General features: G+C 35.7%; 1 protein-coding gene across 1 annotated transcript in view; it reads left to right on the top strand.

Moving 5' to 3' along the window:
- The first annotated feature begins 7836 nt into the window (after positions 1-7836).
- LOC111051610 (protein arginine N-methyltransferase 9) overlaps positions 7837-18476 on the top strand; it is a 58239-nt gene continuing 47599 nt past the window's right edge. Inside the window, exons 1-2 of the mRNA XM_039420208.1 lie at positions 7837-7979; positions 14841-14988. Coding sequence (XP_039276142.1) covers positions 14841-14988 — 148 coding nt within the window. The 5' untranslated portion in view covers positions 7837-7979. The remainder of the gene's footprint in view (positions 7980-14840; positions 14989-18476) is intronic.

The following is an 18476-nucleotide window of genomic DNA, read 5'->3' as shown; positions in this document are numbered from 1 at the left end:
TAGTTTTCAAAGAATGTGCTCATCTCCATTACATTAGAATTAGACGAGTTTCTCAAGTTATATCGCGGGGGAGTTGTGGTGAACTTTCCAAGCCTTCTATCATGGCTTCCAGTTAATCAAATCTTGAGAACAAGGTTTAGAATAAATGTGCTCGTTTTGCATTTCAGAATATATGCAGTTTTAAAAAAATGTGCTCATCTCCATTACATTGAAATTAGACGAGTTTCTTGAGTTATTGTGTGGGGGGAGTGGTGATGAACCATACAAGCCTTCATGGCTTCCAGGTAATCAAATCTTGAGAACAAGGTTTCACATAAATGTGCTCGTTATGCATTTTTAGAATATTCAGTTTTCAAAGAATGTGCTCATCTCCATTACATTAGAATTAGACGAGTTTCTCAAGTTATAGCGCGGAGGGAGTGGTGGTGAAATTTCCAAGCTTTAAATCATGGCTTATAGTGGAACAAATCTAAAGAACAAGTTTCAAATGAATGTGCTCGTTATGCATTCTCAGAATATCCAGTTTTAAATAAATGTGCTCATCTCCATTACATTGAATTGGACGAGTTTCTCAAATTATATCGGGGAGTCTTGGGGAGTGGTGGTGAAATTTCCAAGTCTTGTATCATGGCTTATAGTAGTGGAACAAATCTCGAGAACAAGGTTTCAAATAAATGTGATCGTTATGCGTTCTCAGAAGATGTAGTTTTCAAAGAATGTGCTCATCTCCATTACATTAGAATTAGACGAGTTTCTCAAGTTATATCGCGGGGGGAGTTGTGGTGAACTTTCCAAGCCTTCTATCATGGCTTCCAGTTAATCAAATCTTGAGAACAAGGTTTAGAATAAATGTGCTCGTTTTGCATTTCCAGAATATATGCAGTTTCAAAAAAATGTGCTCATCTCCATTACATTGAAATTAGACGAGTTTCTTGAGTTATTGTGTGGGGGGAGTGGTGATGAACCATACAAGCCTTCATGGCTTCCAGGTAATCAAATCTTGAGAACAAGGTTTCACATAAATGTGCTCGTTATGCATTTTTAGAATATTCAGTTTTCAAAGAATGTGCTCATCTCCATTACATTAGAATTAGACGAGTTTCTCAAGTTATAGCGCGGAGGGAGTGGTGGTGAAATTTCCAAGCTTTAAATCATGGCTTATAGTGGAACAAATCTAAAGAACAAGTTTCAAATGAATGTGCTCGTTATGCAATCTCAGAATATTCTGTTTTTAAAAAATGTTCTCATCTCCATTACATTGGAATTGGACGAGTTTCTTAAGTTATTGTGCGGGGGAGTGGTAATGAACCATTCAAGCCTTCATGGCTTCCAGTTAATCAAATATAGAGAACAAGGTTTCAAATAGATGTGCTCGTTATTCATTTTCAGAATATTCAGTTTTTAAAAAATGTTCTGAAATAAGACGAGTTTCTTAAGTTATTGTGTGGGGGGAGTGGTGATGAACCATCCAAGCCTTCATGGCTTCCAGAACAAAATCTTGAGAACAAGGTTTCAAATAAATGTGCTCGTTATGCATTTTCTGAATATTCAGTTTTTAAAAAATGTGCTCATCTCCATTACATTGAAATTGAACGAGTTTCTCAGGTTATATCGCGGGGGGAGTGGTGGTGAACATTCCAAGCCTTATATCATGGCTTCCAGTTAATCAAATCTTAAGGACAAGGTTTAAAATAAATATGCTCGTTTTACATTTTGAGAATATATGCAGTTTTTAAAAAATGTGCTCATCTCCATTACATTGAAATTAGACGACTTTCTTAAGTTATTGTGTGGGGGGAGTGGTGATGAACCATCCAAGCCTTCATGGCTTCCAGTTAATTAAATCTTGAGAACAAAGTTTCAAATAAATGTGCTCGTTATGCATTTTCTAAATATTCAGTTTTTAGAAAATGTGCTCGTCTCCATTACATTGGAATTGGACAAGTTTCTCAAGTTATATCGCGGGGTGAGTGGTGGTGAACCATCCAAGCCTTCATGGCTACCAGTTAATTAAATCTTGAGAACAAGGTTTCAAATAAATGTGCTCGTTATGCATTTTCTGAATTCTCAGTTTTTAAAAAATTTGCTCGTCTCCATTACATTAGAATTGGACGAGTTTCTCAAGTTATATCGCTTGGTGAGTGGTGGTGAAATTTCCAAGCCTTGTATCATGGCTTATAGTAGTGGAACAAATCTTGAGAACAAGGTTTCAAATAAATGTGACCGTTATGCGTTTTCAGAAGATGAAGTTTTTGACAAATGTGCTCATCACCATTACATTGAAATTGGACGAGTTTCACAGGTTATATCGCGGGGGGAGTGGTGGTGAACATTATATCATGGCTTCCAGTTGATTAAATCTTGAGAAAAAGGTTTCACATAAATGTGCTCGTTATGCATTTTCAGAATATTCAGTTTTTTTAAAAATGTGCTCATCTCCATTACATTGAAATTGGACGAGTTTCTTAAGTTATTGCGCGGGGGGAGTGGTGGTGAACCATCCAAGCCTTCATGGCTTCCAGTTAATTAAATCTTGAGAACAAAGTTTCAAATAAATGTGCTCGTTTTGCATTTTCTGAATATTCAGTTTTTAAAAAATGTGCTCGTCTCCATTACATTGAAATTGCACGAGTTTCTCAAGTTATATTGTTGGAGGAGTGGTGGTGAACTTTCCAAGCCTTATATCTTGGCTTTTAGTAGTGGAACAAATCTTGAGAACAAGCTTTAAAATGAATGTGCTCGTTATGCGTTTCCAGAAGATGAAGTTTTTGTAAAATTTGTTCATCTCCATTACATTAAAATTGGACGAGATTCTCAAGTTATAGTGCGGGGGGAGAGGTGGTGAACTTTCCAAGCCTTATATCAAAGCTACTAGTTAATGAAATCTAAGAGCAAGGTATCGAATGGATGAGCTCGTTATGCATTTCCAGAATATTCAGTTTTTAAAAAATGTGCTCATCTCCATTACATTGAAATTGAACGAGTTTCTCAGGTTATATCGCCGGGGGAGTGGTGGTGAACATTCCAAGCCTTATATCATGGCTTCCAGTTAATCAAATCTTGAGAACAAGGTTTAATTAAATATGCTCGTTTGCATTTTTAGAATATGCAGTCTTTAAAAAATGTGCTCATCTCCATTACATTGAAATTGGACGAGTTTCTTAAGTTATTGCGCGGGGGAGTGGTGGTGAACCATCCAAGCCTTCATGGCTTCCAGTTAATTGAATCTTGAGAACAAAGTTTCAAATAAATGTGCTCGTTTGCATTTTCTGAATATTCAGTTTTAAAAAATGTGCTCGTCTCCATTACATTGAAATTGGACGAGTTTCTCAAGTTATATTGTGTGGGGAGTGTTGGTGAACTTTCCAAGCCTTATATCATGGCTTATAGTAGTGGAACAAATCTTGAGAACAAGCTTCCAAATAAATGTGCTCGTTATGCGTTTTCAGAAGATGAAGTTTTTGAAAAATGTGTTCATCTCCATTACATTAAAATTGGACGAGTTTCTCAAGTTATATAGTGCTGGGGGAGTGGTGGTAAACTTTCCAAGCCTTTTATCATGGCTTCTAGTTCCCATAAGCAGCATAATAATCAGTTTAAAGTACTTTAAAATGTAATTTTAAATCACTTTCAAGCTTTTTTAAATGATTGTGCAATGATTTACAATGCTTTAAGTGGGCAAAATTGTGATTTATAAACTACTCGTAAATCTTTTGAAATCACTTTCAAATGATTGAATAAGTTCTTCAGAATCATTTAGAATCATCGATTTATTTACTTTTCTCATCACTTTAGAGCATTTCAAAGTAGATTTAAATTACTTTCAAATGATTGTACAAAGATTTACAATGCTTCAAGTGGGCAAAATTGTGATTTATAAATTACTTTCAAATGATTGAATAAGTTCTTCAGAATCATTTAGAATCATCGATTTATGTACTTTTCAAATCACTTTAAAGCATTTCAAAGTAGATTCAAATCACTTTTAAATTACTTTTAAATGATTATACAATGATTTAAGTGGGCAAAATTTCGATTTATAAACTACTTGAAAATCATTTGAAATCACTTTCAAATGATTGAATAAGTTCTTGAGAATCATTTGAATTTATTGAATTATGTACTTTTTAAATCACTCTTAAGCATTTCAAAGTAGATTAAAATCACTTTTCAATTACTCTAAAATGATTTACAATGCTTCAAGTGGGCAAAATTGTGCTTCTTAACTACATTAAATTACTTTAGAAATGATTGAATAAGTTCTTAAGAATCATTCAAAATCATTGACTTATGTACTTTTCAAATCTCTTCAAAGCATTTCAAAGTAGAATACCTATCATTTTAGGTGAATTAACTTATTGACATCTGCAAATAATTGATACAGAAACACAATATTTTTCCGCTGTAGGCCTAGACGATGATATTTGGATTCTATAGTGAATTATGAGTTGAAAAAATGAGTTTTCAATGATATTAATGAAGATGACTATGAGAAGATTGTAAAAGTGATAAATACCGTATTAAATAAATAACCTGGGATGGTGAAGAATAGTACTGTACCGGTATGTTTTAAACGTTTTTGCTTTAGTAAAGCAAGCAAACAGCCAATTCAGTATTGGATCAAATAATTGACAAAAAAATAAGATAATTTTGAACAGGTACTCTATCTTCCAGCAGAAGACATGTTTTTGATAACACTCTTTTCTTCTAAAAGTTTTATAGGTATAATAATAAACGTGGGAGACTAGTAGCCTAGCCTATAGCATAGAGGAACAATAGCGTAAGTTTCTTACGCTAATGTTTCTCTATGCCTATAGTGAGGTCCATGTTATAGCCTAATGACAGTATTTGATCAAGTTTGGTTTTGGTATCCTTGTCAATCATTCGACAAAGCCGTCATTATAACGTGGACCTCACTATAGCCTACAACATCACTTTTCTTAAATTCGAAAATATATTTTTTCATAGGCTATCAAGTTGTAGGCCTACTATTTCTTATTTATACTTTTTTATTATTGCACAGTAACTAAATTTAAAAGTAATTGAATCTCATCATTTGAGAAATTTCTCAATCGCTTTTTCTCTTCTGTTACTGGATACCGGTAGGTCTACCCATCTCAGTAGGCTAAGCAGCTCTAACCACAAAAGACGAATGATTTATGAAATAATCAATGTACTGCTGGTTTATTGTAAAGAAGAAAAAACTAATTCCCTGAAGAATTCCATTAGGAACCGATTTAAGTTTCAATTCTATTCACTAAACTCAATCAACTCAAACTATCTTAGTTTAGCTAGCTTATCATTGTCTACAATGCCTACAATGCAAACGGCTCTTTATATAAAATACTGAAACAATAATGACTAGGAAACTCTTACTTTACTGTCAACTATTTCCATAAAATTATGTTATTGTTGATAATATGTTATCACGACATTATTAACAGTCTCAAGTCCACTTTGTTTATTCTTTTAATTTGAATCAAATTATTGTAAAATAGAGTTCAACATCATGAACAAGAATAAATTTAAGATTCAAATTCAAATTACTAGGCACAAGTCAGTTTATACAACCGATTTTCTGCCTTGTCAAAGGCTCTACAATATCGATAAAGTACAATGTATCGAGAACAGAATCTCGATATATATTGCCACATTCCTGAGCAGACCCAGTTTCGTCCCGTGTCATGAGGCGACAGATGCGGTCGATTTTCATTTCTGCACCACCCTCCAAATGCGGTCAGCGACAGAGTGGGTCACATTTATTTATTTATTAGATAGAGCGAACAATACAATAGTCGGAAAAGAAAAAACAGGCTATTGCCCAAAACTTCTTCAATTTCCTGATTTTGTCACAAATCGTCCAAATATTATGTAGGTTATTTTCACTTCAATTTCAACACCAAATCTTTAATGTGAAACTATGAATCAGAATAAAACAAAGAATTTCAAATTTAGATAGATTGATAATGAAACTTTCATTAAAACAAAAACCAAACTTCAAATATTCACAAAATATAGAATAAAATCACTTAAATTTTTAGCTCGAAAATATCACTTTCACCATAGCTACAACAGCTGTACATAGGCTACATTCCTTAGGTGACCGCATTTGTCGTGTCGTGAGGCGACAAATGCGGTCGAAAAAATGACCCACTTTGTCGTCGATCCAGTTTGGCGGTACACCGAATTGAGTAACAGCTGTGTACAATCAGTGGCAAAATGGAGAGACTTGGCAACGTTTTTCACCTATCTTTCTTCACTGTCATTATAATGTGGACCTCACTTAATAGCCGAGTTTCTATACTGTATGTATACTGTGATTGGGGAGACAACCACTCGGACGACGGAGCCCACAGCACCCACAGAGCGCTAGTAAAAAGACTTGTACACACGTACGTACAAATTCACGCGAACAATCGTATGTACACATGCCTCGGCATTCACCGTACGTCCTTGTGGACGCGTTCCACGTATGCCTCGGTATTCAAAAAGCTATCTGATTTGCAGACGACATGAAGACCTGGTAGATGTAAATTTTCCACATCATGATCATGACAATAATGGCGTCATTTCATCATTGAAGATAATTACAGAATGCAGTTGAGTTGTATCTAGTGCTAGTCTATGCTAGTTTTAATGACTAGTATAATAAAATCGAAAATAGAACTTAACAAACCATGTTGGTGGGTTGAACTATTGTAGGTTAATAGATTGAAGTAAGGAAATGAATTGCTCCATGACATAAGATATGAGATTGGCAATTCAAACTTTATTAGGATGTAAAAACAATATTTTGTTAATATACTGAATCTTATTCAACTAGTTATCCAAACAAATGATACCATTATGAGGAAAGCAATAACTTCACAAGAACGATTGGCCCTAACTTTGAGATTCTTGGCATTAGGCGATTCAATTATTGTTGGTTTACAATATCTTTTCTGAATCCCAGAACGGAAAATTTCTACAATAGCTCCAGGAGTTTTGATGACCTAATCAAAGCACTAAAAACTGTCCCACGAAATTGACAGTCTTCTTTAACCAAATTGACCATAAATTGAATCAAATACTGAATAACTGTCATTGTAAATCAACTCTACTCATACACATAATAAAACAAGATTCTCCAAAAGATTAGCTTCAAGATTTACCTTCAAGGAATACTCGTTTAAAGTTTGATTAAATCTCACTATAGATAGCCTTGCTATCTAAAACGTATAATAGCATATCGAAGATTACAATTTCAATTGCCAACTCTGATTGATATCATAAAACAAACACAAGATGATTTGATAGCTACAATAAAATATGTGATCTATATTTTGTTGTAGAAATCCTGTAGAAAAGCTATTTTCACTTAAATTATACAGATCTAAATTTTCTAATCATGATATACTCCATGCATGTTTCTACTTTAATATTTGAGACACATATATTATTCTACAAAATTACAAAAATCATACAATATTTACAATTCATTATTGGATCACAATTTGATTTGTCATTCATTAACCCAATTCATTGAAAATAGGTTATGGCGCCTTCAATGGTTACGTTTTGCCTCACCCGTATGGCAAAAAAGCGTCCACACCTGCATTCAATGCTCGCCCGAGGCGCCTTTGAGCACGCCAAAATATCGATTCCGGTTCGCCCACATGCCTCACCGAACAGTGTCCAGACGTGCGAATGCAAGCCCATACACATATGCTCACCCGAGGCAAACGTACGTGTGTACACCGTTTAACGCTCGTAGAGACACCGGAATGATGACGTATAATACCTTTGTTTACAATGTCGTCCGAGTGGTTTGTCGTCCGAGTGGGTACCCAACCTGTGATTGTGATAGGGCTTTGGATTGTACTATGAATGTAGCTTATATTCTGAAAATTTACATGAAATCATCAATAATCAAACACAGAAGACAAATATTTACTACCTTTTCATTGTTGGTTTATATGTTATAGTATTGTGTTATACATGTAAGTATATGTTTCCTATTATCAATAGAATAATGGATAAGAAGGTGAGTTATTGAAATATGTTTTCTTCAACATAACCTTAAAGAACAGTATCGCCTATCGCTTATTAAAATTTATACAATTTATTATTTCTGATACCATAAAAAATATTTGGAAATGAGTTTTATCAGGATTCATATTATTATTGATTAAAATTGATTTTGCTTTCCATGACGAAACACTATATAATAACTTTGTTGTAGTTCAGACACTTTGTAAATACGGTATTTGAGAAAACTTACTTTTCATGAATTATTGAGGAATTCATTTTACTCCTGAAGAGGCTGATGAAGCCACAAAGCTCTTCAGGAGTGAAATGTATTCCTCAATACTCCAAGAAAAGTAAGTGTTTTTTCAAATATTTTCAAGTAACACAATGTCTGAACTACAACAAAGTTATTATTGTTTACTTGTATATTTAGGCTGTGATCACATTGAATTCGTATGTCGTGCCCCTGATCTCAATGATATAGGTAGTAAAAATAAAAGTAAAGTATGTGTGCAAGTGCACGTCAGATCATGCATGAGCCAAAAAGCAAAATTTGAATAATTTTTTCAAAACATGTGTGGTAACTTGAATGTTGTTGATCATGCTCACAGTCTCACACTAAACGCAAGCTAGCAAGTGTGTGCTGCTATTGCTCTTTACATTTCTAAATAATTACATTTATTAAATAATTCGTCTGCACACAAACTGCTCTTATGACAACCTCCTCAAATGCAATGACAAAGCCCTTCGGGTGGCTAAATTCTGAGAGGGAAATATATAAAATAATAATTGCATAATGGTGATCTTGGTAACGGGAAGTATCTGCACGCTTGGTGGTCTTTGACTTCTGACTTTCTGGTGTCTTCCTCATGGTCCTAGGATCAGGGAATCGTCAAAAGTTTTGATCTCTTCTATTGGGGTCGTCATAAGGTGTTGGTATGTGTGGTAATCAGTAAACTCTCTTGTCGTGTAGTATGGTCTTGCAACTAGATATTTCTTGAGCTTTTGTGCAAAGACGCCATGGTCCTGAATTTCTTTTAATTCTTTTGGTAACAAGTTGAAGAGGCGGGCTCCTGAGTATGCCGGTGAATCACTGTACTTCTTGAGCCTGTGGTGTTGTTGGTCTATGCTGTTGCTGTTTCTTGTGTTGTACTCGTGTCGCTCACCTCTCCGGGTTGGGCTTGTCTTTTTAGCCAGGGTTACTACCTCGAGGACATACAATGAGATGACAGTCAGTAGTATACCATGCTGAGTGAAGAGTGTCCTGCAATGCTCCATCGGATCCTTTCTCAGTATTGTTCTGAGTGCTCTCTTCTGGATACGCAGGACTCTGTCCAAGCTGGTTTGTGCAGCGGACCCTCAGGCCACTATGCCATACTTGAGATGAGAGGCAAAGAAGGAGTGATAGGCTATAAATGCGGTTTTTTCTACAGTGATGTTTCTTATTCTTCTGATTACAAACACAGCGGAAGAGAGCCTCTTGCAGAGCTGGTCGATATGGCTTTGCCAAGTTGAATTGTTGTCAATCAGTATGCCTAAAAATCTGGTACAATCCACAGTAGATGTGTCAGTGCTGGTCTGCTCCTCTGTGTCACTCTTCCTAGGTTTGAATTGAATATGGACAGTTTTCTTCTTATTCATTGCTAGGTTCAGTCCTTTGCATATCCGGTCGGCCTCATTAAACGTTTCCTCCACAATCTTGTTGGTTTTTTTATGTTTTTCGGTGGGAATCAGGTTGGTGGTGTCATCGGCAAATAGTATACAGCTCTTTCTACTGTCTATTTCTTTGGGAAAATCATTTATATAAACCAGGAACAGCAGTGGCCCCAGAATTGATCCTTGTGGTACCCCTCTGTATACTGGTCTTAATGAGGATTCATAGGTTATGCTATTATGCTTTTGATAGTCGATTTCAACATATCGTTCTCTGTCTGTGAGGTAGTTGTCCAGCCATTGTAGAGCTTTTTATTTTATTTGCAGGGCCTCAAGTTTCCTTTTGAGCAGGTCAAGGTCAAGTGTGTCGAATGCCTTTGCAGCTCGATAAATAAACCTGATACAATTTTGCCCTCCTCCCAGAGCTTGGTGACATTATTGCAAAGTTCTGAGATTGCTGTTTCTGTACCAAGACCTTTTCTGAAGCTGTGCTGATGAATTGAAAGCGGGATGTTGTTTTCGAGATGTGCAACCAGTTAATCATATACCGGGTGATTACAAATGAAATAGACAGTTTGAATAGCTTGTAGAGAATTTATTATTCAAAAGTATAGATCATTACTTACATGATTACATAGAAGAATTCTTGAAGTTTTTATTGAAAATTTACAGATGTTCAATGTGTGCACCATTTGCAACACGACAGATATCAACACGGTAGTCAAACTCTGACCACACACGACTAAGCATCTCACGGTTAACTGTAGCAAGAGCATTTGTGATTCGTTGTTTAAGATCATCGATATCAACAGGAAGCGGTGGTACGAAAACTCTGTCTTTTACATAGCCCCACAAGAAAAAGTCGCAGGGCGTTAGGTCCGGACTACGAGGTGGCCACGGCTGAAACACAACGTTTTCCTCACTTGCACGGCCGATCCATCGTCTAGGAAGATGTTCATCCAGATACCCTCTGACGTCTGAGTACCAGTGAGGCGGAGCTCCATCTTGTACAAAAATGAAGTTACAACTATCTTCATGGAGTTGAGGCATTAACCATTCGGTTAACATGTCCAGATAAATTCTTCCGGTTACTGATGGTTCTTGGAAGAAGAAAGGCCCGTAAACCTTTTCACAAGATAAAGCGCAAAACACGTTCACTTTAGGAGAATCGCGTATATGCTGTACAGTCTCTCTTGGGCTTTCTGTTCCCCATACTCGTACATTATGTCTGTTAACTTTTCCACTAATGTGAAAAGTGCATTCATCACTGAAAATTAGGCGATTAAACAATGTGTCGTCATTTTCAAGACAATGTTGCATCTCTTGACAAAAATTTTTATGTACAACTTTATCATTGTCATTTAAACTTTGTACTAACTGCAATTTATAAGGTGTCATTTTCAAACGTTTCCGCAGAATCTTCCACACAGTAGGTTGAGGAATTTGCAATTCTAAACTCGCTGATCTAGTCGATTTTCCTGGACTTCGTACAAAAACATCACGAACACTATCAATTTTTTCTTCTGTAACATAAGGTCTTCCAGTACTCTTCTTCTTATACACACATCCACTGCTTTCAAAACGTTCATACCAGTCATAAATTGATTGCCTTGTTGGTGGTGGTTTACCGTATTTTGTTCTGAAATGACGCTGCACAACAGTAACAGAGTTTGTTTTGGCTAATAATTCAAGAACACAATAAGCTTTCTCTACTTGAGTAGCGGCCATATTGCTAAACTAAACTGGCTGTTGTAACATGGAGCAGCCAACAATAGCCAGCAACAGTTCTACCAACATAAACTTTAAGAAATTCCCTACAAACCTATATCACTTACTATGTTGAAATACACCAGTTTAATTTTGTACAGGCTATTGAAGTTGTCTATTTCATTTGTAATCACCCGGTATTGCTCTTTCTATTAAGTTTGAAACTATTGGCATGTTAGCTATGGGTCGGTAATTTTTGCATCAGTTTTATCGCCTCCTTTAAACTTGGGAAAGATCTTGGATTCTTTCATGCTAGCAATTCATGGAAGCATTAATTATGTGGAGAAGCGGCTGCTTTAGTTCCTGTTCACACTGTTTGAGTATCTTGCCTGTGATGTCGTCATGTTCTGATGAGTTATTCGACTTGAGGTTACTGATGAGCTGCTGTAATTTGGTCAGTGAGATGGTTTCAAACCTATAGAGCACCTTTGTGTTGCTTGCTTCATATATTTTTGTGGGAGTATCTTCTGGTGTTGTATCCGAGGGTGACTGAGTGAAGGCTGCATTCAGAAGGTTACTAACGTGATAAGGGTTTTCAATGATTATGTTGTCCCTGCAGAGTCTAAGATTATCCACCTTCCCAATCTTGCCTTTATTTCTCTCCTCATTTATCATTTTCCATAGCACTTTAGTTCTATTGTCTGCTTGTACAATTTTCTCATTTATAAAAGCGTTTTTCTTTATTTGAATGTCTAGCTCATAGGTTTTCTTTATCTCAGTGTAATTCTGCCTGTCCTCTGGTGTTCCTGTAGATATGTATCTCCTATTTGCAAGATGTAGTTGACATTTGAGTACAATAGTATCATGATCCCAGAATACATTCTTAGTAGTAGTCATCTTCTTAGGTTCTCAGGGCATAACTTATCAGGGAAGAGTCGTGAACCGACAGTGCTTTAATTCCGGAATGATCTTCACATGGACCTGAGGTCTGTGTGTGAAGACTAGTTCTTCGACTTGCCAATACGTTTGGAAGATTCTGAGAAATGATTCAGATTTTTGTAAACATTCACGTTAATAAGGATTGACGTTTTTTAAATAAATTATAAATGATTTTATTGCCTTTAAGCCATCAAATACAGCAATTGGTTCGACAAAGTTTACAAGGTACTAAAATTGGTTTTTAATAAAAAATATAGAGTTCAGTCTATCAAAATACAGAAATATCACAGTAAGATTCAGGTACTTTTGTAAAACACATTGATAGTCCTTTCAGGAACACTGAAAACTCATTCATTTCATACATAGGAATGAAACGAAATGAATCAGGGTACACGTTATTAATAATAATGAGTTTCTGATCATGGCGTGGTCATAGGTATGGCCACAAGTGAACAAGTCAAGAACATAAAAAACTGTCATATTGGTGTAAGATTGTCAGTTTGGTGTAAGGGCAAGCATTCCTGACTAGCAATTGGGAGGTACCGGGTTCGATTCCCGGGCTGGCAACTAATTTTTGGATAGTAGTTCTCATCGAATTTCCATCTAGCTGTTAGCCCTGTTGTCAATGTCTGCAGTAGCAGAGGTCTTCGGGATGATTTGCAGCATTTATTTAGGATTTTCGTTCAATAATAACAAATTACACATCAAAACTCAAAAAGCAGCAAGCAGAAGCAGCAGCAAGACTAATGCAAGAAGTATCTACTCACAGTCTGGGGATCACAATCATAGAACTCCCTCAGAGAATAAAAGGGTTTCTCCTGAAGGAAAGCCTCCAGTCTCCTCTTCAAGACCATCTCTGGCAGAGTCCTGGCTGAAACTGGCAGCTTGTTCAAAATTCTAGCTGGCTGGTAGATGAGGCTGCTCTGGGTCCTCCCCAATCTACAATATGGCAGGTCCAGCCTCAGCCTGCCTCTGATGCCATGATCATGCACATCACCCCTGGTAGGCAAAGTACGAACACTGTGGAATGCCTTTATTAAATAGTATTGAAAATAAAATAAGTTTCAAAAAGAGAGTAATGTGTCACTATATTGAATTCAACACCATTGAACGTTTACTACTGCTGTTATACATTACGTATGTCATTGGATTGCAGTCTATTTAGCTCATTGTTTGATGTGGGATTGGTCACATTGTTAGATAACATCACTTGATAAAGGTTGAATTTGATAGATGTCCTGATAGTAAACCAGGAGAATATCTGTAAATTTACAGTGCTGCCTGTCTGGTATAGGCAAAGGCAACCTATGTCCTGTCCACTCATCTACAGTCCAGTACTCAGTACTCTCTTATGCAAAGCAATGTGTAAAATGGGGGTCTGTTGCTTGAGAGCTCCGATATTTAGCAGCAAAGACACTACATGGTTTGGATAATTTGTGCTACAGGGATTTTAAGCTTTGAAAATTCTCACCATAATGGTGCGTACAAACTTTCGCTCTGCTCCGCAATCGAAAGTCACTCGAGCAGATCGATTGATGATCAGTACAGAGCGTGTTCGAGGCGCGTATATCTGTACGCATCTTTAGATAGAGTTTACGCATCTTTAGATGAATGACTCATTTTCAAGTACAGTACGGTACATTACTAGGGTATTTGAATTACACACCTATTAACAGAAATGCTAATAAATAAATTATTATTATAGAAAGAAAATCCCAATTAAATGCTGTAAATCACCTCTAAGACTTCTGCTACTGCAAATATTGACAACTGGGTAAACAGTCAGATGGAAATTCGAAGAGCGCTACTATTTAAAAATTATTTTTCAGGCCGGGAACAAATAATTCCAATAATGTTATTCCGGGCTAATTTCAATAGGATAGGAAATACACGAATGTCGCACCATCACGTCTGAACTACTGAACTGATTAATTTGAAATTTTGCAGATTCCTAATTTAATGAGGTTGATTATAATTATTGGTCTTTTTCAGTTATTCAAGATATAAGTGTATGAAAACAGAATCCATACATTATACAATAAGTTGTAATTAGTATAAGTATTTTGACTAGCTTTCTTGTCTGTTTTCTGTTTACACCCACCAAACAGAATCAGTTTATCATGATCTAGTTTATCAGTTTATCTTGCAATCAGTTTATCTTGATCTAGAGGGCATAACTACTTGATGGCTCCTATTCCAACTTCAACTACCCCCCCCTCACTCACCCAGTGCACAGTAGTACCTCTTGCCTGTCCAGGTGTACTGCAGAGTGCAGAAGGATATCTGTACAGTTATAGCTCTTTAGCAAACCTTAACGTGAATGGCTGGACTTAGCTTACAATTTTATAATCATTGAAAAACATTAAAATTACTATAATTAAACTGGAATTATAGTGATATCAATAATTCAAGTCAGCAGTCAAATTCACTAGCTGCTTCTGCTTTATGACTTTCAGTACCAATTTTTGTGTCTCACACATGAAGAGTCACAATAATGGGTTGTCTTCTCATTGTTTGTGATGTCAATATTGCAGATGGCGAGAGTTGAGCTGGAGAATGATAGCAGCCAAGAACCTGCGCCAGAGTGCAGCACTGTATGCTCTCCAACTGATGATGATTCCAGCCAACAACATTTTCTAATCCCTGGCTATAATCTTATATTCATCAAAGAGGAAGAATATGGTAAGATTCATGTTATTATTTCATTCAGTTTTATTCATCAATGATAATAATAATTATAATAATGATTCCGAATTAAAACACAGGAAATGAATGAATGTGTAAGGTACCAGGGGCCTGTTGCATGAAACCCCAGTAATACAGGTCTTGTATTACAGGACTTATAAATTAAAATTTACAATCCTGTAAAATTATGTTTCATAAAATTTACAATTCTGTGAAATTATGTTTCATAAAAATAATTCTACACTTGTTAAATCACCTGTAATATTCACCTGTATTACAGTTCCTTTATTTTGAATTAATGTTTTCATAGGCTAGCGAGCCTAATATAATATCTGAACAAAGTGCTACTTGAGATGTTTCGGTGGAAAATCCACATTATCAAATTTCTGACGATGGTCAGATTGCATTCATGCAGGAAAATAACTTTGTTAATGATAAATAGTTGGGAAATTATAATAACTACTTAACTTACATAACTTATTATAACAGTTATGTAAGTAACTTATAGTCCAGGTAACGAATGCTCAAATAAAGGTATAGAGGGAAAAGTATGGAACACAATTTTCAACTTCACAGGATTTTAAAGGATAGTAAGAGGATTAACATATCAAAAGTCCTTACCCCTACCCCCTGTGCTTGAGGGGTGGGGGTGGTTTGAAAGTACCATTATTTCATTTTTTGCATATATCTCGAAAACGATGCATCTTATGAACATTTGTATTCTGTGCAAAATTAAAGTTTACAAAATTACCAACAAGTTTTGTCCTTTACATTTTTTCCATATCTCTCATAGTTTCTGGAATACCCGCTCTAGAAGGTGAGAATTTTTTTGAAAAAACACTTCTTCCTCCAGTTTTTTCATCTTTTCGGCATAATAATTTTTGAACTATTGATGGAAAAAATCCGTGCTGATTATTAGCTGATAGAGCATCAAGTTATCTTCAACTTGATGTATATTTTTACTATTTTACGCATTTCCCTACGACTGTTGCAGCAGTTTTAGTGTTGAGAGTGAAATTTTCTGTGCATCAACAATAGATCAGTTGACAATGAAATTTGGAGGGAATGATTGGAACACAATTTTTGACTTTGCAGCTTTGTTGAGACTAGTTTGGAGGTGAACGTATCAAAAATCCCAACCCCTACATCATGTGCTAAAGGGATGTGGGTGGTTTGAAAGTTGCATTTTCCACTTCTTACTTACATTCTTATATCTTGGAAACAATGTGTTCTATTGACATAATCAACTTCGTAAAAATGAAGCTTAAAAAATTTCCTACAAGTTTCATTCAGTAGAGGTTTTCGATGAATCTGATACTTTTCGAGATATTTTATGTTCTAAAGTGATGCATTTTCGAAAAACTAGTTTTTCTTTAATTTTTTCGCTCTTTCAAGTCTTATAACTTTTCAACAATTGTGATAAAACAAGAATGTGCTAATTACGAGATTGTAGAACATTAAATTATCTCTCATTTCATGTATAATTCGACTATTCAACGCATTCCCATACGACTGTTGCAGCAGCTTTAGTTTTGAGTGTCTTTGGTATGAAGTTTAGAAACACCCCCTGTGTTTAGTTTCGCAGACGTTCCAATAGGTACTCAATATGAATGTTCATTCTAAAGCACACTACCAATTTATGACAGAATAGTGTGATATTCGAAGAAAGTCACTTGTTGCAAATCTTGAGATTTGACACTCAAAACTAAAACTGCTGCAACAGTCTTATGGGAATGCGTAGAATAGTCGAATTATACTTTATAATAAATATTAACTTTATACTTTAACATTATAATATTATCTCACCAAACAGTTCCGGTTTATTCATAACAATGAATAACATGTTTCAAACAATTATATTCAAGCACTCTTTAGAAATCAATGTCGGTGTGCTCGAAAAACTCCGCAATACTATAAAAAGGGTTTCTTAAAAGCCATTCATCTAGTTTGTGGAGGAAAATCTCCTTTGGATATTTGTTTAGGGGGTTTGAAAACTTGTTACAAACCTTTTTTGATAGTATCGTATGGCTTTTGAGAGATTTACTCAATCTGCAATAGTCGGTACAAACTTTTCCCTTATTTCGAGTGTCACGCTTGTGAACATCTTTATTAAAAGTCAAGTAGGGTAATCTTTTCAATGAGAATGTCACTAGCTCTAAAATGTATAAGTTAACTATTGTTTTAATTCTCAATTCAATAAAAATCGGTTTGCAGTGATCCAGAGAAGCCGAGTCATTCATGATTCTGACTACTTTTTTTTGAAGTTTCAATATTTCATCTACTCTAGACGAGTTACCCCAAACAAGCAAACAGTACTTTATAACAGACTGGAAAAATACAAAATAAGCCATTCTTGAACCGTTTGGATTCACACATTGTTTCAGTCTTTTAATCAGATAGACTACCCTAGATAGCCTAGTTTTGATATAATCTATGTGTTTACCCCATGTCAGTTTGTGATCAACATGAACCCCCAAAAACTTCACATGATTGGATATATATTTGTCACAATTGTGAGGCTTAAGACTAAATATAATATTCTCTGTTTTATTTTTATTTAAAAGATAACCGTTGGCTCTAAACCAAACTCCTGCCTCATCCAATGCAGCATCCACAATATTCGAAAGTTCAGTAATATCATTTGAAACATTTAAAAATGTGGTGTCATGTGCATATAAAATTGTTCTACTCACAACATTGTAAGGCAAGTCATTTATGCTTATTAAAATAACAGAGGGCCCAGGACGGAGCCTTGAAGTACACCATATTCAATTTGATTAGCTCAGACCATTGTCCATTGATATATACAGTTTGTTCTCTGTTTTTCAAGTGAGAGTCAAAGAATGCCAGAGAATTCTCTTGAAACCCATAATAATGGAGCTTCTCCAGCAGATCAGCATGGTCCACACAATCAAATGCTTTACTCAGGTCACAGAAGGTGACCTGAGCATAACACCTACTCTCAAAGGCCTGAATTATCTCACATACCAGATCCTCAACTGCATCCACTGTTGCTCTACCTTTTCTAAATCCCCATTGGGTACCAGACAATATATTATTCTTTTTCAAAAACTCATTAACCTGCTCACATATAATAATCTCAATCAGCTTAGACAGTACAGGCACTAAAGATACTGGACGATAGCTCTCTGGAAGAGTTCTTGGACCAGTTCTTTATGTGCTGTACACAAGCGATCTTCCTGAATTGGATGCATTGACAATTGCTACTTTTGCTGATGATACTGCAATACTGGCAGAAGGGGAAACAGTACAAGAAGCAGCCACAAAACTACAGAATGCTAGCAACAAATTCAGTGACTAGACCAAAAAATGGAGAATTTGATTGAATGAGATGAAGTCCATTCATATCAACTCCACAAACAAAAATATCAATGATCCTATTCGAATAAATCTAAATGGGAATGTAGTACCACACAGCAACACAGCAAAATACCTTGGAATGACTCTTGACGCCAAGTTGAAAT

This window comes from Nilaparvata lugens, chromosome 1 (assembly GCF_014356525.2).
Source record: "Nilaparvata lugens isolate BPH chromosome 1, ASM1435652v1, whole genome shotgun sequence".
NCBI lineage: Eukaryota > Metazoa > Arthropoda > Insecta > Hemiptera > Delphacidae > Nilaparvata > Nilaparvata lugens.
The sequence above is the reverse complement of the archived record's forward strand: the minus strand, read 5'-3'. Positions and strand labels throughout refer to the sequence as shown.